The sequence below is a fragment of the Psammomys obesus genome, unplaced genomic scaffold (genome assembly GCF_907164565.1).
Source record: "Psammomys obesus unplaced genomic scaffold, mPsaObe1.curated_primary_1811, whole genome shotgun sequence".
NCBI lineage: Eukaryota > Metazoa > Chordata > Mammalia > Rodentia > Muridae > Psammomys > Psammomys obesus.
This window is the reverse complement of record NW_026590062.1, coordinates 9,362,840-9,383,715: the sequence shown is the minus strand read 5'-3', so window position 1 is coordinate 9,383,715 and position 20,876 is coordinate 9,362,840. Positions and strand designations below refer to the sequence as shown.

At 52.9% G+C, this 20,876-nt stretch overlaps 1 protein-coding gene across 2 annotated transcripts in view; it reads left to right on the top strand.

Moving 5' to 3' along the window:
- Tpcn1 (two pore segment channel 1) overlaps positions 1 to 20,876 on the top strand; it is a 55,191-nt gene that overhangs the window by 14,721 nt on the left and 19,594 nt on the right. For both annotated transcript variants that reach the window (XM_055606456.1, XM_055606457.1), the window contains exons 3-8: positions 15,036 to 15,169; positions 17,280 to 17,456; positions 18,343 to 18,456; positions 19,084 to 19,214; positions 19,983 to 20,071; positions 20,803 to 20,837. In XM_055606456.1, the coding sequence (XP_055462431.1) occupies positions 15,036 to 15,169; positions 17,280 to 17,456; positions 18,343 to 18,456; positions 19,084 to 19,214; positions 19,983 to 20,071; positions 20,803 to 20,837 (680 nt within the window). The remainder of the gene's footprint in view (positions 1 to 15,035; positions 15,170 to 17,279; positions 17,457 to 18,342; positions 18,457 to 19,083; positions 19,215 to 19,982; positions 20,072 to 20,802; positions 20,838 to 20,876) is intronic.

The window sequence follows — 20,876 nt, the reverse complement described above, 5'->3', positions numbered from 1 at the left end:
AAAAAAACCAAGAGAAAGAGAAATTGATGTTGGCAGGTCGTTGAAAAGAAAGGAGAAGACACCTAAGAAGCTGCATAGTGGGCAGCCTGCTGGCAAGTTCAGATTCAGGCTGCCGGTCAGTAAGGGGCTCGATGTGGTTGACAGCCCAGGAGCCTGCAAACCATGTGCCAACCCCTCAGCCAGCTGTCTAAGCTGCTGGGTCAAGACTGCTGAGACACCCGGGCTTGATAAGGAGGTTGTTTTAACTGTTACTGAGTGTGTCAGTATTCTTTCACTTGGCTAGACTACACGGTCAGAGCTTCAGAAGACCTTAACTAATAGTAAATAGTGCACTTAAAAAAATTTTTTTTTTTGGATACAGGGTGTCAAGTAGCTCAGGCTAGCCTCAAACTGCTTGTGTAGCCAAGAACGAACTTGAACTTCTGATCCTCCCGCCTCCACCTCCTGAGTTCCAGGAGTACAAGTGTGTGCGCCTCAGCCAGCAGATTAAAGTTTTTTTTGTTGTTGTTGTTGTTGTTAACTTATGTTGAGCTTCTGTTTGTGACTGATTGTCTGATAGCATGTCTCTTATCTGCCGCCTCTAGAACTAAAGTTATGCAAGTAACAATAAAAAATGGTGGATCCTGGCCAGCAAGATTATTCAGTGGGTGAGGTCGCTTGCTGCACAAGCCTGGTGACCTGGGTCCAATCCCTGGAACCTAAGGAAAGGAGGAGGAGAGCAGAAACTGTAGTGTTGTCCTCTGACCATAAAAGCCCTGTGCCATGCACACCCACCCCGCCCCCACAGAATAAACAACAGTTTTCAAAAACAACAAAAATGGATTCATAAATGCCATGTGACTTGTATTTTTGGCACCAACAACTTCTGTGAAGCCTGTCTTGGTAGTCAGTCCAAAAGGGCTGGGTATGTAGTTCAAATGGCAAAGGTTTCCATCCCCAGCACAGTTAACAGAAACCCAGCCTACTGGTGCATGCCTGTGAGCCCAGCACTCACAGTGGAGGCAGGAGGATCAAAGAGTTGGAGTAGCTGTCAATGAGGAAATCATAGACCGAGGCCACTGGGTCAGGTTCTCATTAACAGTGAGACAAGTGTGTGTGTGTGTGTGTGTATTTGTGTTTGTGTGCATGCACATTCATATTCACATGGGCAGTGAGAATTTTTACTTCTTTTAAAACCCAGTTATGGACACCTGGGATACAGAGTTAATAAAATGTAACTAATAATAAAAAAATTAAATTAAATTATTAAATTTAAAAAAATAAATAAAAAATGGATAATAAAAAAAAAAAAAACCCAGTTATGGGACTGGAGAGATGGCTCAGTGGGTAAGAATACTGGCTGCTCTTCGGGAGAACCCAGGTTCAGTTCCCAGCACCCACATGGCCGCTCACAGTTCTGTGTAACTCCAGTTCTAGGGAGTCCTACATCCTGATACAAACATACGTTCAGGCAAACACCACGTGAAATAAAATAAATTAATTAAAAAAAAAACCCAGTTACGTTATGTGACTGTATTTTTGTTTTAATCTCAAGTGTGGGATAATGGGGCTGCTTTAGATTGTCCACAGTGCTAAAGATAACTCGGCTAGTGCTCTGGCAGGGCCATTATTTGTGTCAGCTGCGGGTAGTTTAATCCTGGGAACTCTTGAGAGGGTATAAATGGGAGCGCCCGGTGGGCCTGTGGCTGCTGCTGCTCATCCTGCTGCTGCTGGTTTGCTGGACTTCTGGGTACCCTGACAAGATTGGACCTGCCCCAAGCAACTCCCATCTCTGATCAGCAGGAAGTAGCCTAAGAGACTATACCCCCTTTCCTCACTAACCTTCTTTCTGTCCTTGCTATTGTTGAGGGTTTGGAAGGGATTAGGGTGGATAAGGACCTGAGTATGGGTGCCTTTGGAGGCTAGAAAGGGCTTCAGATAGATCCCTATAGCTGGGGTTACAGTTATGTGCTGCCTCACTTCAGAGTTGGGGGTTGAACTCCGGTCCTCTGCAAGAGCAGAGCAAACACTTTGACCACTGAACTGTCCAGCCCCACTTCTGTTTAATTTTTGGTAAATTGCATTTATTTATGACGTATTTGTGCATGTGCAAGTATGTGCGCATGCATGTATGTGGCCACACTAGGGCTCATGTGTGGGGACCAGAGGACAGCGTGTAGGAGTCACTCTTCTTCTGCCCCGAGAGTTCCAGAGGTTGAACTTGGGTTCTCAGGCGTGCCTTTAGCTACCTTTACCCAGTGAGCCATCTTGGCAGCCTGTATTTTGTTTTTGTTTGTTTTTGAGACAGAGTCTTACTATGTAGCCCACGACAGGCCTGGGACCTGTAAACCAGGCTGGCCTCAAACTCGGAGAAATCCACCTACCTTTGTTAGGACTAAAGGCATGTGCCATCACCACATTTGGTCCAGTTTGGTTTGGTTTTCTTTTTGAGGCAAGGTCTCACCACATAGGCCAGGCTGGCCTAGAGCTCTCTGCAGATTTCCTGTCTCTGTGTCCGTTTACTAGGCTGACAGGTGTGCAACTCTACACCAGTTCCCTGTAACCAACCATCCCTGTCCCCACCTGGGGCCTCTGTCTCCAGCATCCTTCCTGTGCCATAGGCCTGGCTCCTTTTCTCCTGAGCCTTGCTTCACCAGCATGGAGCTGATCCCAGCTGACAGCCATGCTGTGCTGGACCCATCACACAGTGGCCGCTCACAGCTTAGTTCCTGGAGAACTGCATTTGCTGTTACCTAAGCTGGGTTCACTATGCAAACTGATGGGGTCCTAACAGTAGTGAGAAAATGGAATTTTGGCAAACTGGCAGAGAATCAAAATGTGATTACCACCTCCTCACTCACCCAGCTCAGGCTGGGTTTGTAAATCTATCCCAGTTGGGGACACCAGTTGGAGCTGGCTGAGTAGGTTGGAGTAGGGAGATAAAGCTCCCGGCTGAGTGGTGGCTGCTGTTTCTGAGCTGTTGGTCTCATAGCCCTCTCTCTCTTCCTGGTACTGCAGGCTTTACAAAGGCAAAACCAGGTCTTGTACACAGTCCCTGTGTGCTTAATATCTGAGATGGAGTCATAGCTTCACCAGCTCCTGGAGCCCTCTGGGGTAAGGAAGAGACACCCTCATGTCCATGTGACCACCCCAGAATAGCCTGGGTGAGGCCTGTTTCTCTAGAGCAGCCTGCATTTTGAACATAGAGGTCTCGCTGGGCCTTCAAGCCTGCATGCATCCTGTAATTACAGTGTCCGCCTGCGTTGCTTGGTCCACCTCATCTCCTCTCGCTTCCAGGCTTCCCGGCCCTGCCATTTGGAGACTGCCTGCCATATCTTAAGGATCTCTCTAGCGGAGTGCTACTTCATTCTGTTTTCCTTTTCTTACTCGCTTAGCTCTTGTGGAAAGTCAGCTGGGTGACTGACTGAGCTCAGCCCTGGCTAATGGCCTGGAGCCGGTCCAGGCCACCGGCTGCAACGGCTCGCACTTGTGGGGTGGTCGACAGCAAGCATTCCATCTTCTGTCTGTGGCTCTCAGGGGTCCTCTCTTCTCACGAGCTCGGCTGTTCACACTTGGCTGGCCTGCCTCGTCATTTGCGATCATAGTCGCCGTACAGACCCTGAAGCAGATCTGGAACCTCACCAAGGCGGGATTTTATTAGTGTGGAAGCCGCTTGGCCTCTAGGCCAGTCGGCCATTTCAGCCTGTTATGTAGTGGGTTTTACCCCCATCTCTCTGTAGAGACTGGGCAGTGTCCCAGAATGTGGAGGGGCTGCAGAAACTGGAGCTGGAGATGGCTTGGGAGAATTCTTAGGTTTTAGGAATCTGTGATGGAGGGGCAGGATGGTGGTAGTGGTGGCCACAGATAGTCAGGGGTTTTAATGTTTCTTCAGTTGCCCAGGCTTCTTCAGCAAAGGAAACAAGTTGATATGGCAGCTGAAGTACTTGACTACTTGGAACAAAGTTGTAAGCCTTTTTTTTTTTTTTTTTGTGCTGAGCATCAAGTCTTCATCTGTGTGACCGTGTTAGGAACAGCAAAGTGAGAGTCTCTGGGAAGTCTAAGGGGGAGATTCGCTGTGTTGGCCATTCACGAGGACTAGGGGAAGCTTAGTAACAATGTGTCAGGGTTCAGTCATCAACAAAATAGCCACGCCGCAGGTGTTGCCCTCTCCAGCCCTGAGTCACAGAGGAAGGCCTCCCTCTCTCTCTCTCTCTCTCTCTCTCTCTCTCTCTCTCTCTCTCTCTCAGCACAGCTCTTCCTCATTCTGAACTCTTGACTCTTACCAGGCTCAGCATCTTCTTGATACTCCCCACCCCACCCTCACACAGTCAGGAGCTACCTTCTAGGTCTCCAGTGGTTTTTGTTTTTGTTGGGGGGGACGGGACAGGGTTTTTCTGTGTAACCCTGGCTGTCCTGGAACGCACTTTGTAGATCAGGCTGACCTCGAACTCAGAGATTGGCCTGCCTCTGCCTCATGAGTGCTGGCATCAAAGGTATACACCAGCCCTGCCTGGCTGGGTTTCTTTGTAATGTTTCTTTCTGGCTGTTGGTCTACTAGACAGAAAGGGAGACCAAGGCAAAAGGAAACAGTCCAACTGACTACCCAGGGTTTCAGGTCCCTGGAGACATGGCATGCCCACTGTGCCTGGACAGCTAGGTCTTCTAGGACATAGACTTCCTCTGGGGCTCACAGTGTTCCAGGTGCTTGTAAGTAACCATGGGACAGGTGTGTATAGATGCTGAAGCCTCCGATAAGAAGCAGTGAATGAAGGTGTGTGTATGTGTGTGTGTGTGTCTGTCTTGGAGCCCTTACATGTTTGTGATATTCTAAGCACTTTGCTAGACAAGTGTCCAGTCAGTACTAGGAGTAAGGGGTGAGGTAGGCATAGAAACTCACTGTGTGGCACACCCCATGACTGGAGAGGAGGTATTACAGGTCCAAGCTGGGCCTCTCAATTCCTGGCCTGAAGAAGGTGGTGTCATGTGTGATTCAGACAGCTCTGCGCCCTGAATGGCATTGAGGGGAATCATTGTAACTGTGGTTGGTCTCTGCAGTAGGTGTGCCATGGCAGAAATGGATCTTTTGGTTTGATTCAGGTAGAGTGAGCATGGATAGGCCACGTGAAAGTGGGCTCCCTGCTGGAATGCCGGAGCCTTGGGAGCCAGCAGCTCAAGTCGACATCTGTCACAGGGCCTGTGCGCCAGCCTCCATCTCCCAATCCTGCGCTGTCAGAAACAACAGAGAGATGGGAACTCAGACTCCCTCTCTGACCTTGGGAAAAAAGTCTCTTTTCTGCACAATAGTGCCCCCATTCTGTGGAGGGTGGGAAAGCAGCAGCTTCCAGTGCCCGGGAGCCTTGAAAACAAGGCCTGGTCCTGAGGGACTCCAGTGTGAGTGGATGCTTTCACTGTTGTCAGTCCCCCGCCTCAGCCCTACCTCTTCTCTGTGACTCTTTAAGTTTCTGGATTTTGGCACTCTCTGTGATTTTGCAAACACACCCTGCTGGCTGCTGCCTGTTTCTGCTTCCTGCCTGCGTTCCCCACGCCTTGCTCCCTCTTCCCTCTTTGCAGAATGTGCTGCTTGTCTGTCCTCCGAGTGCTTGGGCTATAGGCATAGCTAGTGCCTCCTCTTGTGTGGTTTTGGGCAGTGGGCAGTACAGGCGGTACCACCTGCAGAGTCAGTGACATCCCGTTGGTCCCCTTTCCCAGCCTTCCCCACCTGGCTGCACCCTTCCCCCCTCCTTCCATACTTCAGGGCCAGCTGTTTCTATCCTGCTCCCTCCCGCCTTCCCCTTCCTCTGTTTATCGCTTTCAACCTTCTGGCCCTTTGCCTGCCAAGTCCCGGCAGTGCAGACTGCATGGATGAATCCCTTTGGATTTGGCCACTCAAGTCCTGGTCAGGTGGTCAGAGACAGAGTTAGAGGTGGCACATGGCTTTATCCTGACCACTTCCGAGCCAGAATTTCTTCTAAAACAGTTCTTGACCGGTGAGCTGCCCTGCAGGGCCTTCTGTTCCTTCTTGGGCCCAAGTAAGCCTTTGGCAGGACCGGCGTTGGTTTGGTGCCAGCCACTGAACTAAGGCCCTGGGCCAGCTTGGTCTTCCTGGAGGCCAGCCTGTGTGCCTTCACTGGACGAGCTGATTCCAGTGTCCACTCTCCACCCCATCTTGTAGCCAGTTACCAGAAAGCAGAGGTTTGGAAGAGGGCAGCGTGCCTCCTGCCTTCTCCACGTTCTTCCCCGCTTTCCATCCGAGGGTCCTGGCAGCGCCGTCCGCATGGGAGCAGCATGGCTCCACGGCCCCTGCGAACGCCTCCAGTAGCAGTCTGCCTCATTTCCCCTCCTCCTCCAGTTCTGCCCGTGGAGTGGGACTCTCAGTGACAACTGGCAAGCAGTTGTGTGGCTGCTCATTGTCATTCTGGTGAGCTCCGGTTTCCAGAGGGCTCCAAGTGCTTTCTGGGTACTTGCATTTATTTCTACTGTGCCCAGAGCACGGCTGGCATGGGTCCCAGTGCAGGGGAGGAGAAACTGAGGCTCCGTGGAGGAGGGTTACCATGTGGCAGGGGTATTCTTGGGTCACAGAGGGACACGCGTGCCAGGTGTATGTGTTTAAGAGTGTGTGAGGCTGAGGCTCCTGGCCATGCAGGTCACCTGGAAGGTGCTTTTGGAAAAGCAGAGTGTTGTGGACTCCAGCACTGGTCTCTTGCATCAGGCCAAACCACTCTTTGCTGCCTCTTCGATCAGAACTCCCACCCAGATCTTTTTACCCAAAACTGCCTTTCCAGACCTCCAGGCCAACAGTGGCTGTCCGGCCTGCCGGATGCAGACAGGCAGCACGGCCCCTCTCCTGCCTACCCGCTCCTGCTCATTCTTCTCCCTCCCTCGCCTCTTTCCCCCCCCGCTCAGCTTTATGGCTGGCATATGGAAGCCATTTCTATTTATCCACAGCACCAGGATGCTGCTGCTCGCTGTGCTCCGGCGAGCGGAATCCTCGGATTCCCCGCAGGGCCATTTCAGAGGCTGCATGCGAAGCAGCCAGCTGTTTGCGGGGAGCGTCTAGGCCCGTTATATCAGTGTAGAGGCGGCATGGCCATCTGTGCACGTGGGTCATCCTGGGCTGTCTGAGTCTCGGGGTTGGAAGGCAGTCCGCGTTCTGCCAGAGTCTGGGTGGTGGTTCTGTGTCCTAGAGCTTTCTGTGTCTTCTCTCTGCTCTCCCATAACTTGGTGTTCATGTCCCTGGGCCCATGGCCAGGGCTTAGGGAGGGAGTTCCGGGGCAGGGACCACACAGCTCTTCAGTGGGCAAGGCCTTCATGTTTGTCTGCTCAGCCTGATTTTTGAGAGAGAGCCCTGCCCAGGGCACCGGCAGTGCAGGACACACTGTTTCCCTCTGGGGAGCTCTCTCCCCCATTTTCTCCCCCATTGAGAATGCCGACTTTGTGGCTGAGTGCTCTTGACCCACCTCCTCTGGCTGGTTCCAAGCTGTGGGTGCCAGAGCCTCGGAAACCGTGCTTCTGCTGCCCACGCAGGCCCTGTCTCTATATCCCTGCGAGTTTCCAGCTGCCTCCCAGACAAGTGGAAATGCAGAGGCAAAGGCCAGCTGTTGTCCTGGAGGAGGCTGGGGAAGGCCGGCCCCGTGACCACCCCCTGATGATGTCATCCTGGCCCCTCCATCTCGGCTCTCGTGGTATGCTTTTGCTCCTGGCCGTGCAGGTCAGCTGGAAGGTGCTTTCCGGATGTACCAAGGTCCCGGGGCCTGATAGGGATATTTAAGTGTCTGGGCTGGAGAAGGCCTGTTGCAGCAGCCATGGTGAGGGCTACGCCGGGCAACATTGCATGAGCCCAGCTCTTTGACCTGCAGCCCTGCTGCCTATTTCTCCAGGTAGAGGCTGGGCAGCTCCTGCCACCAGGGTAGGTGGGTGCCAGTGAGCACTGGGGCTGTGACCTCATAGCCAGGAATTGTGGAGCAGATCCAGGGAGCAGGGATCCCTCAGTGGGGTTGGGCTAGATTGTGCACCGTGGTGACACACGGAAAAGTTACCGGGCCTTGTCTGCTTACTTCCTGATTGGTGTGCGTTCATCAGAGCCAGGCCCGGGGACCAGTGCCCCACCTCCGGACTTGCAGATCACATGTTCCACCCTCACAACTTTAACACATCCCTTCTGCCCTTCCGTAGGGTCCTTAATTGCCCTTTCCCTCTGGAATGCTGCCGAGCCCCCAGCACAGCTCATACAAGGGACAATAGGCCCCTTAGGAGCTGGAGTGGCTCCAGCCTCGGAGCCAGGCAGGCGTGGGCAGGGGCTTGCAGCTTAAACTGCAAGAGCCTTTGGACCTGAAGCCACCAAAACCTCCACATGAAAGGGCTGGGAGGGCTGGTGGCTCCCTGCCCACCACTTATGACCTTTCTGTAATCCCTAAATATCCTACGCAGCCACCTGCACGGCTGAAGGAGGCTTTGTGGAGTCACCTGTGGCTTCCTTGAAAAGCCCTTGAGTGACCCAGGTTACACAGAGCCTTTCAGCCCTGTCCCTGGGCTTGAGCCACTAACAAGTCCCAGGCCTTGCCAAGCTCTGTGTTGCATTCTCCACAGTGAAGGGCTGAATGATCGGGTGCACAGAACAAAGAGGGAGGGAGAGCTTGACTCCCCTGCCCGGGCGCTTGAACCGTGTTTTTCCTTTCTGGGCTTTCAGAAAGGACTGTCCTTTATCACCCTGTATAGATTCGTCCCTCTGCAGCCAGTCTTTAAAAGAATATCTCAGAGTACAGAAGGACCGTGTCATGCCCCTTGAACACCCCCGGGTGCTGCCTAGTGCACTGTGGATAAACGCTGCCAGGTCCTGCGCCTGGCTCTGTGCCCTGTGGGAGTGTGCGATCTTCAGGCAAGGTCCTCTGTTCACATCAGTCCTGACAGATTTGTTGACTCTTTGTGCACTGGACTGGCACTGTTCTGTGCTTTGGGAACACCACAGTGACTGTGACAAAGGTCCATATCCCTGTGAGCTGACATTTGGCCAGGGGAACAGGCAAACATGCCAGGTTTTGAGCATTCACTGGGCCATGCAGGGGTCAGAGTCAGATGGCTGTGGGAGTTCGCAGAGGAGCCAAGGGCAGTTTCTCCTGAGACAGTGTGAGGGTGGAAAGTTCACACACCCGAGAAAGCTGACTGTGTAAAGGTCCCTCTGGCAGAGAGTTCCAGAATAACTCAGGCCCAGGATGGTGAAGAAAGAGGTAAATGGGATAAGATGATATGAAGGAGGGCCTTTTTAATTGGAGTATGTGCTGAGATTCAATGCCTAGGGTTTCCCAAAGAGGCAGAAAACGGGTAATTTTGAAGCAGACGACCAATACCAGTACTTAGGCGTGTGTGTGTGTGTATGTGTGTATGTGTGTGTATGTATGTATGTATGTGTATGCATGTCAGAGTGGGTGCCCACGCATACATGTGTGGAGGCCAGAGGTTATATCCCAGTGTCTTACTTGAGGCAAAGTCTCTCACTGAACTGAAGCTCACATTTTTAGCTAGACTGGCTGGCCATCAGGAGCCACCTGATCCGCCACCACCAGTGCTGGTGCTATAGCCCACCAAGTGCAGCTGCGGGTCTGAGTGAGGGTCCTCAAGGTTAGCCTGCGAGCATCTCACCAGCAGAGCTGTCTCCCCGGCCCTGCTATTGTTTTCTTAAGGTGGTATTGCTGAGCTGGGAAGTCAACACGCTCACTCACAGGTATACATACACACAGACACTCACACATATACTCACACACACACCCGCCCGCTCACACATGGGCGAGCACACATACACATCATTTGTGCTCACTCACGTACACACTCATGTATGCATGCACGCGCACATGTTCACATGCTAATGTACACACACATGCACGCACACACTCATGCTCATGTAAGAGCCCCCCCAATCAGATTACTCTGCTATAGAAAAGGTCATGGGGTAGGACACTAAAAGGACAAGTCCCTGGAAGGGCTTGGGTTGGTCCAACAGTGGCAGAGCAGAAAAGTCAGTGAAAAGATTGAAAAGGCAATTAATAGCCTGGTCTACAGAGTGAGTCCAGGACACAGAGAAGCCCTATCTCAAAAAGCAAAACAGAACAAACAACTGACATGTGTTGTACCTATTTTAAATAGTATTTGGTGCTTATTTGCAACACGGCAGTGAGCAGAGAAGCAGCGTTTGAGGCAGGCATCAGTGTGGAATCATTTTGATCCTGGGGTGGGGCCTGTCAACTTCCTGAGGCCCCTGTGGCTGTGTTGATTCAGCTGTTGCCTCAGCATATACAGGCCGAGGACAGTACACTCTCCGCATCCTCCCTTCCTGGGATGGGGGCACTCATCCTCTGAGTCCAGGCAACTGCACTCACATCTGGACTTGGTGACAGCTGCAAAACACTAGGGTGTTGCTCTCCCTAGTGAGGGACGTGTAAAGGTGACATGCCTGGTGCACAAGCCTGGCCCTATAGGTGTTTGGCGTTCTAGTACAGTGGTTGTGGTTGGTGGGCTGTGGCTCATTAGGCAGAGGGAGAGGCTCCTGTATGCAAACACTGTTATTGTCTGTTGAAATAATTAATATTGATTCCTATGATTATTGAAGCAGCGGTTATTCCTTCAACAACTGCCCTCTTGTTGCTGAGCAGCTAGGTGGTGTTGGTGAAAGGCCTTGGCCCCAAGCACAGTCTGAGAGCTGCTGACTCCTCAGGGCAGTGGCTGAGTTTGAGGTTATTTCGAAGGTCACCTGCATCTGCCTGCCTGCTTTTGTTGATTGGTTTGTTGGTTAGTGTTTTGTTTTGTTTCTGTCAGTCTTAGGAAGCTGAGGCTGGTCACAAGCTGTAGAGGAGGATGGCCTTGAACTCTTGAGCCTCCTGTCTCAGCCTCCTAAATTCTGGGATTACATGAGTGTGCTACCACACCCAGTTTCAATTTATAGATCTGTGTGGTGCTGAGTCTGTCTTCCAGCCTGCTAGGCAAGCGCTCTATCAACAGAGCCAGCCACAGCCCGCTTTCTTGTGATTACCGTCAACCTATAAAACACATCCATGTCCTCAGTCGCAAGCTCGGAGGTTCTAGCCTCCCCCACCTCCCCCGAGTGGCCTTGCGTGTTCTCTCCACTCCAGCATCCTGGGCCGTGGCTTCAGAGCCTCCTGCAGAGGCCCCATGTGGTGGTGCTGGCTGCGTCTACAGACAGGCGCTCCCGCAGGGGTTGGGGTAAAAGCTGTCCAGCTGCCTCCAGTGAGTCTGTCCCCTGTGCAGGCAAACTGCTGGGGTCGAGTTCCTGAGTAATGGTTAGTTCCAAGTCACAGTTCCTATCTGGGATAAAATAAAATATGCATGTGTCCAGTTGAAGCAGAGCTTAGCACCGGCTTGGTATTTCATGCAGTCTCTGCCAGTTTTTATTGAGTCCCGAGGTCTCGCCGAGCAACTCTGCCCTCACTGTTCCTTTCAGCCACGGGAAATCTGTAGCTGTGGGGTGGTGACATCGTCACTGTCCTCCGAAGGGCTCCTTGGTGTGTGATGAGCAGCTGCCCTCTATGGCAGTCCCCCAGGCTGATGACCCGCCTGCCTGTGAGGACTTTGTATGGATCGGGACATGGGTAGGGAGACGGCATTCTGGGTTTTCTTCTGAAGCTGGGTCTTTAGAGGGCCAGATGCCCTAGAGAAACCTGGTTAGGCTGGAGCTTCACAGGGATGCCCACGCCTGCAGCTGGGAACACTGACCAGTGCGCCCTCTGGGACCCTACAGCCAAGGCCCGTCCCCTGGCACAGCCTCTCACAGTGACAGGGTCCTGGGCACATTTGCTGAACCTGCCTGCAGGGTCACATTTGTGTCAGGACATACCCTGTGGGGTTTTGTGTTTCGGAACTTCATCGGTTCCAAACACTAGAACTAGAAGTGGTCCTGTGTGCTTCCTTCCCTGTTTGTTGTCCCTTCTGTGAGGCGTTTCCTACCTGCACACGGTACACCCCCACCCACCCATCCCCACCCCCACCCCCACCGCACACTTGCACCTCACACAGATATACATGTACACACACACACACACACACTCACACACAAGACTTGCTCTGTGACCAGCAGAGGAACAAGGACAGGAAGAAATTAATCCAGCACCCACACCTTATGAGGTCTCCATTGGAGGAACCCTGTGTTTAGACACTGTCGTTTGCTGGCAGGAAGCTGGGAAGCCGTCCTGGTTTTCCAGTAGCACAGCTACCTGCATAGGGAAGCTGGGGTGGGGGTGTGGGGGGGGTGGGGACAAGTCTCCGAGGTGGAACGCTAGCCTGGCCTGCACCGGTCCTGGAGTGCCATCCCCACCAGGGAACTGGGGTGTGCTATGGTATGATAGGGTGTTGTAAGTGACAGCTCAGCACTGAGGAACTGCAGGCTTGAAGCTGTAGCTCCGGCACACGCCTTCCAGAGAGCTTAGACAGGACAAACTGGTTGGTGAGGGCCCAGGAACACGTCAGGTTCAGGCAGCCCGTGGGAGTAGAGAAATGTGTTACTGTGGGGAATTTGTTTGGTGGGTTTTTCTGCTTCTTTTTGAGGCAGGGTCTTGCCACAACCCAAGTTTGTCATGATCTTCCTCCCCAGTCCCCAAAGTGCTGGGATTGCATGGGGCCACCCGGCCTGGCCCAGTCTGTACTCCCGAGAGGTTAAACTTGTGACCTGTCATCTGACCTCCAGATATTTATTTACTCCAAAGGAATGAGAAAAGCACACTCCACAGCAAACCTGCCCCCTCAGGGGCTATACCTGAGTCAGCATCGGTGGATGTCTGGGTGGACACTGGGTACTTGACATACAGTTACAGAAAGAAGCATAGTAACGCAGACACGCCGAATAGTGTGGCAGGCAGGCGGGTGTGCGGACTGGACGGTGCCCTTACTGAACACTGCAAGACGGGGCAGGGTAGCGGCTGAGTGGCTGTCTGCGGTGGGACAGGAGGCAGAGGAAGCGAAGGCTCTTTCATCTTTTTATTTAGGTTTATTTATGTATTTATTTTTGGTTTTTCAAGACAGTTTGTGTAGCCCTGGCCATCCTGGAACTGGATCTTTAGAACAGGCTGGCCTTGAAATCAGAGATCAGGCTACCTCTGCCTCCTGAGTGCTGGGATCAGAGTTGTGTACCGCCACTGCCTGGCCTTATTTAACTTTTTTAGTTTTTTGCTGTGAGGGGGATTGACTCAGGGCCTTGTGCACACTAAGCTAGAGCTCTCCCGCTGAGCGGTGTCTCTGGCCCACTTTTATTTTTGATTCATTCATTTATTTATTTAAAAATTTTGAGACACGGTCTTGCTATGCAGCCCTGGCTGATCTAGAATTTGGCTATGTAGACCAGGCTAGCCTTGACCTTAAAGAGACCCACCTGCCTGCACCCCTCGAGCACTACAACTCAAAAGACACGGGCCACCACGTTTGGCTTATTTTAAATTTTTTAATATTTATTTATTGTGCCTATTTGTGTGTGGAAGTCAGAGGACACTATGGGAGTCAGTTCTCTACTTTATCCATGTGGGTCCCAGGAGTCTAAGCTCATCAGCCTCGGCAGCAAGAGCCTTACCCCTCTGAGCCATCTCTCTGCTGGGTCCTACGTTTTATTCTGAGATGGGGATTTCAAGGGGCCGGACTTGAGCTCTACACCCCAGGCCGGCTTTGACTTTGCAATCGTCCTGCCTCGTCCAGGCCTGTGGTTCAACTTCTTGATTTAGCTGCTGCCTTCACGGGGTGCACAGACATAAAAACGAGGTTGGGCTGAGGGCATAGCTCAGCGTTAGAGCATCTGCAAGGTCCTGAGTTCCATCCCCAGCACCACCCAAAACCACAATTGTCAAGCTGTGCACTATAAAACATGTACCTTTCAGTGTATGCCAATGGGCCCTTGCATGCAGTTTTATAAATTTGTGGGGTGAGCCTTGTGGACAACTGTACCTGGTGACCCTGGCCTGTATTTCCAGCTCTTGGGACTCAGGTCCCTCAGACCCAGCCTTTTCTGTCCTAGCCTGTGTGGTTTCATGCACCACACACCTGCTTTCCATCAGCTGTGCGAAAGTCAGCATCTAAACGTTGGGTTTCTCCTATGGAGATGTCATTTACGGTGCGGCTGTGGGGACCCAGATTGTCATAGATTTATTTCTTAGTTAATGCAGTGGACTCACTGCCCCGTACTCAGGTTCACCAAGTGTTCAGGAGGGGCTGCAGCTTGTGACAAGCCTGAGCACAGGCTCAGACTTTGGAAGTTAAAGGGTCCTTTCTGTTTACCTTCCTCATTGGCTGGCTCCAGTGCCCACCATGGTCCCTGGCTCTGCTGGCCAGCTTGGGTCAGCTGTCCGTGAGCCAAGCCAAATGGTGTGGCTGAGGGTGGGAGAGGGCGCTCTGCCGGGCCAAAGCAGGCCAGGGTTCCTGGAGAGGTGGGCATTGGTGGGAGCATGGAGAAGTAACAGATGGTCCTACCCCCGGGGCAGGCGGGGGTGGGGGTTGGGCAGTGGTGGTAGAGAAAAAAATCCACTTCGGTTAAATGTTTGACTCAGCAGGATCTCCACAGGCTTCCAAAAGTCAAAAGTCTACAAGTGAGCCTGCCCTTCTGCCTGCCCTTACCCCTCACAGACAGCCCATTTCTTGTTTTCCTTCCCTGCATTTTTTTTCCTAAAGATATGTAGACATGAGTAGGTCTAGCCATTCCCTCCCCCACTCCCTCTGCTCTTTTGCTCTTCTTTTTCTTTTTAAGATAATTACCTTTATTTTACTGGAGGAGGTTTGGCGGACCTACATGCCAGGGCTCACATATGGAGGTCAGAGGACAAGAGTCTATACTCCTCCTATCATGTGAGTCCCGGGGACTGAACTCGGGTCATCGTGCTTGGCGGCAAGCACCTTTTTCTGCCAAGTCATCTTGCTGGCACTTTTTTTTTTTTTTTTTTAAACATTTCTGAGGAGCCACCGTGATGCTTGGTGCTAGCAGTGCAGGTCAGCATACTAACAGAGTGACCCCTGTGCTGAGCGCCTCTGCCCTTGTAAGCCTGGCTTCTCAGTGAGTCTCTCCTCTTCTAATGCAGATGGGGGCAGCCACAGCGTCCAGGACTCCCAGGGTCCCAGTCTGGTCCCCGGGGCCGGGACCTACAGTTTCCCCTCCAGTCCCGCTGGACACAACTGGGAGATGAATTATCAAGAGGCCGCAATCTACCTCCAGGTGAGTGCATCTAGGTCAGCGCCTGGGGGTGGGCACCGGAGGAAGTCCCCATCAGTGTGGACTGCGTACAGCCAGTACTCCAGAAGATGTTCAGAGCCATGGCTGCCCCTGCTCCAGACTGGAACAGGAGAGCTCACCTGTGTATGTGTGTGTGTGTGCGAGCGCGCAAACACGTGGGCAGGTACATTGCCCTATTTGTGGCTATGCATGCCCCCGGTCCCCAGTCTGTTCCCTCTGTCTTCCCACAGACCCAGTTGTCGAGGACCATTTGTCTGCCCCACCATAGCAGGGGATCATTCACGCAGGGGGAGGCTCCATGCTCTGTTCTCATGTACCTTGCTGCTGCTCTTGATAGTGATGGTTGTTGTTGGGAGGTTTGGTTTTTTTCTAAAAAAGGGTTGCTTTCTGTAATTGTGTAACTCCCAGAGATCCTTCTGCCCCGGTCTCCTGAATGCTGGGATCAAAGGCATGCACCACCACTCCTGGCAATGTTTGGGGATTTTTTTTTTTTTAAAGCAATACTTTTCTATAAAATCATTCCATGTTTGTTAACATAAATTAAGATGGTCTCAGACAACATAATTTCCTCCCTTTTGATTAAGAAACCAGATCTCTCTGTGTAGCCCTGGTTGCCCTGCAGCTTGTTATGTAGCCCTGGCTAGCCTCAAGGCTGCCGAGCCCTGCCTGCCTCTGCTTCAGGAGTGCTGGGGTTTCAAGTGTTCCTACCAGGCCCAGCTTCTCATGCCCGCCGCAGCTAGGCTGGGGAAGGCTCAGTCCAGGTCGCTGGGCTGTACGGGTTGCTGGCCCTGGCCACATCAAGGAGGGCTGCTGTCATTGGCTTCCTCTTCTGCCACATTTCTCTGTTAATTTTCTTGCTTGGGAAACCGTGAGTGTTGAGGTTCTGATGTCCCGGGGGGCCCTGGCTGGGTGGTCTATACACAAGCCCAAAGCTCTCTTTGGGGGCTGAGCAGTGCTGTTGATGGGGGTTCTCAGTCCATCTTTGCTGGTGGAGACGAAACCCACCCACTCCCAACCCCCCGGGGGGTTATGAGTTCTGGAGTTCTGGAGTTCAGAGCACAGCCCTCCCACCAAACTGTCACACCTTCCTCCCCAGCTGTTGGTTGGAAACAATTGCACAAGAATTGCATTTTTTTTTTTTTTTAGTAATTTAAAGCAGAAGCTCCCAGACCTTCTGTGCCCCCAGGGCTGCGGTGAGATGGTGGGCAACCCTGCCCTGCACAGACCATAGGGCCCTGCGGTCTCCCCTGGGCACAGCCCTGCCACTGCTTCCTCTGTGGTTTGTCTTCTGTTGCTGATGAGGAGAGTAGCATCCAGCTTTAGGGAAGTGACCCGAGTCCCCTGTCAGCTACAGCCTCCTCAGAAGGGGAAGAGGGTCATGGGGACAGCAGGGCGGGAATCTGCTTTCTGGGACGCTGATCCGCTGAGGCATGAGCGAGTGAGGTGCCAGCCTCTGCACTGTGGCATATGTGGTGCATTGTGGGGCTATTCTGTGTGTCGATCAGCGTCCTGGAGTCTGCCCAAGGTGAAATCAGGGTGCTGTGTTCCCCCACATCGGAAAGCAGCCATGTCTACACAAGAGTACAGCAGAGGCTCCACTGGGCCGCACCAGCAGACTATAGGGGTCTCAGTGGGTATAGTCGCTGGCTCCTCCCAAGTGATAACTTTCACTCAACGTCCTATGGCTGCCATTTGGTGTGCCAGCCAGCAGATTCCTGGCAGAAGTCCCCATTCTTCATATAACTCTGGGGAAGCTCCAGCCTTGTCCTGTTCACCACTGGCAAGGAAGGCAAGGAACTTTACACTGCCCACCGAGAAGGCTGGGGAAGCCGGGCCCACACTGCTAGTTCAGCCCATTCGTGAACACTTTACTTCAGACGTCTACATGCCCTCTGAGGCCTGACAGAAGTTTGACAGATTTTAACAGCATTTCTTGAGCCCCCATCAGCAGGCAGAGGCGGGGCCATTCAGTGAGGCCAGTCTAGGGCCTGAACCACATCTTGGCCACTGTGACCCGCCCTACTTTGTGTCCCACCAGCTCTCCAGCGCTGGCGCCCCTGTGCTGCGTGCTCAGGTTCTCCTGTCTTTGTAGGAAGGCCAGAACAATGACAAGTTCTTCACCCACCCCAAGGATGCCAGAGCGCTGGCGGCCTACCTCTTTGCACACAACCACCTCTTCTACATGATGGAGCTCCTCACAGCCCTGCTGCTGCTGCTGCTGTCGCTGTGCGAGGCACCCGCCGTCCCTGCGCTCCGGCTTGGCATTTATGTGAGTGCCCTGGGAAAGGGCACGGCACCTTGTCAGTGACTTTAGGGGCCCTAACCTCCTAGAAGCACAGACAGGAAGGTATAGCTCCCCTGCCCCCGCTGCAGCTGGAAGAGTGCCCTTCTGTTTACCAGTGACTCCATGGACTGGCTGGGGTCACGCTGTGGTCAGGCCTGGGAGAGCCCGGCATGCGTGGGTGAAGCCCCTATGGGGAGTGTTCCCTGGGTTCTTGTCCGTCCATCTCATGGGGAAGCACTGGTTAGAGTTTTCTGTTCACATGTTCTTCTTCTTAAAAGAAGTTACTTATTATCGTGTGTGTGTGTGTGTGTGTGTGTGTGTGTGCATGCATGCACTCATGCCATGCCACCTGTATGGGGTTAGAGGACAACTGTGGAGTGGGTTCTCTTTCTATCTGGATGTGGGATGCAGGCGCCTTTTCCCACTGAGCCATCTCCCCAGCCCCAGCAGCCTGGTTAGACAGCTAAACTTGTTGGGAAGTTTCTTTCTGTTTTAAACCCCATTTTTACTTCCTGAATACCTGAATGTGGATTGTTTTGTAAGTACTACACAGTTCTCCCTAGAACACAGAGCTTTTTTGTTGTTGTTCTCTCAGTGCCTCGGACTCCTTCCTAACTTTACACTATGTGGGTCTGCATTCTAGCTTTTGAATGTCAAGTTTATTCTTAGCTGTCTGGGAGAAGCTCTGTCTCCAAGGCCTTGTCTGACATCTTGTGGTTTGGTAGGGGTGTGTGTGAGTCTGTCTGTCTGTCTGTCTCTGTCTCTGTGTGTGTCTGTGACTGTGTGCACGAGCATCTTGGGAGAAGTCCCAGGAGAGGGGAGGTACACTGGATGGGCTTCTTGACCATGGTCTTCACCTCTGTGACTGCAGGTCCACGCCACCCTGGAGCTGTTCGCCCTCATGGTGGTGGTATTTGAACTCTGCATGAAGTTGCGGTGGCTGGGCTTCCACACGTTTGTCCGGCATAAGCGCACCATGGTCAAGGTACTAATATCTGTCCATCCCATTGCAGCGTGTTCTCCTGGTTACCCTACACACCTGTGTCTATGGCGCCATTTAAAATCCCCTCGGGCCCAGTGTATGCTCGGGAGTGGAGCCCGGTGAGCCGATTTGCATATGCCGGGAAAACCCACATGATCATGGGATGGGTTGCGGGGGCCAAGTGCCCTGGGCTTCTCATTTCACATCTAGCCAGAGAAAGAGTGGGGTCTCAGACCCAGAGAGTGGGGTTCAGACCCAGCCCTGTGACCTCAGTGGGACTGTGCCGGGGGCCATGCACTTTGTCTTAGGAAACATCTTCAAATGAGCAGAGCTTGAGTGAGCCGAGTCCTCAAGGGCTTCCTGGTGCCATGAGGTTGTTGGGAGAATATCAGGGTGGGGTGGGGGAGCACCCAGAGGCAGGGTGCTGTTTCATTGGAGAGAGGAGCCACACACCAGCTTTTCCTCAGGCCACACATCCAAGCTGGCTGCAGGAGGGCTCACTCCTGCTATGGGGAGAGGCAGAAATGGGAGGAGCCCCGCCAGTCCCTGTGGGCTGTGTCCATCAGTGTCTGCTCAGTACACTGGAGGCTGGGCCAGTGAGCTAAGTGTGTTCTGTCCCGTCATCTCCAGACATCCGTCCTGGTGGTGCAGTTCATCGAGGCCATTGTGGTGCTGGTGCGACAGACATCCCACATGCGGGTGACCAGGGCGCTACGCTGCATTTTCCTGGTGGACTGTCGGTACTGTGGCGGCGTGCGGCGGTAAGGCCCGGGGCTCGGCAGCCACATAGTCCCATGTCGTTGCCTGGCCCTCTGGGTTGACAGGGAAGGGAATGAGCAGGAGCTGAGGTGACTAGCCCCGGCTCAGTTCGGCTTCTTGGTGGAGTTGTCAGCACATTAGCTGGAACTTGGGGTCGGATAGGCATTGCTGGGGAGCACAGCCATTCTCACCTTGGCCCAGAGTTCTTCCCTGTCTTAGGTGTAGCTTCTCTCCAGCCCTACAACAGTAGTCTCAGGCAGACTTCCCAGCCTTGTCCTGCAGGCTCCTCCCACACAGTCGAGAGCCCTGAGCCCAGAGCTAACCCTTTCCAGAATTAAACCCATCCTTAGAGACTCCATCTGGTTACTTGGCCAGGGACCTGCCGATGGCAGGGATGTGCCCAAAGCTAGAAACAACTATCCCGGGACTAGGTGGTTGTGTGTGTGTGTGCGCGCGCACGCGCATGTGCATGCCCCCTCCTACCTGTGGAAGGTGACTTTGTCCCCCAGGTGATGTAGTCTCCTGCCATGCCTTCCCTCTTAAGGCACTGTCACCAGGTGGTGGTGGCTCACGTGCCCTCATTGTCCTTGTCACCCGCTGAGTGGCGGCCTCAGGTGCATTAGGACTAAGCTAAGCATGGTGCCCAACTGGGTACAGTAGGATGTGGTGTTCCAGGTCAGCTACACCAAACACATCTCTACCACCAGCCTGTCCACCTCCCCCTCCAGACACAGCTCCTCCCACCCCTGACTGTCTGTCTTTCTCCCCAGCAACCTGCGGCAGATCTTCCAGTCGCTGCCACCTTTCATGGACATCCTTTTGCTGCTGCTCTTCTTCATGATCATCTTCGCCATCCTTGGTGAGTGTCCCGAGTCCAGCCAGCCGGGCTCATTACATGCATCATCGGTAGCCCCAAGAAGGCTGCATCCTTCTTCTGGGCTGTTGCTTGCACCTCTGGAGGCACAAACCTCCAGAGAAAGTACTACCTCCCCATGTGCTATAGAGGGGCCTGGGCAGCTGGATCTCGGTGTGTAGCTCAGGCTGGTTTAGAACCCATGACTATCCTGCCTCAGTCTCCTGTATGTTGGGAGTGCACATGCGCACTGCCACCCACTCTTGTCAGATTACGTCTGTCTTCTACGCGGGGACAGGGTATTTTCCCTGGATCAGAATCCTCAGGCTCCTGAGGAAGGACAGAGTAACATTCCTGCCTGGCTGCCTTTTGCATGTCTTGGCTGTCGTGTGCTCGGAGCACAGAGAGACACTACCAGCCTGCATCTATGATCCAGCCCACCGATGTGATCTGTTTAGTTTGAAAACTTAATATTCAGTCTTATACAAAAATACAGATTTCCAGCCATTTCTTTAAAGAATTGATCTGGCCAAGCCAAAATGCATTCCCCTGGGTCAGCAGGCTTGCACACAGCAGCACGACTCCCTTTAGAGCAGTACAAGTGTTCTCTGGAGTGCTGCAGGCCACACCACACCCTCAGCCTCCCCCCTGGCTCTCATTCATTTTGGATCCCTTCCGCCTCTCGTGGGAACTCCATTTTAACTCCACTCTTGGTCTGTTTTTCTACCACATTCTAGGTTTCTACTTATTCTCCACTAACCCTTCCGACCCCGTAAGTAATTAGTTCTTGGTCCCTTGTTTATGGGGACAG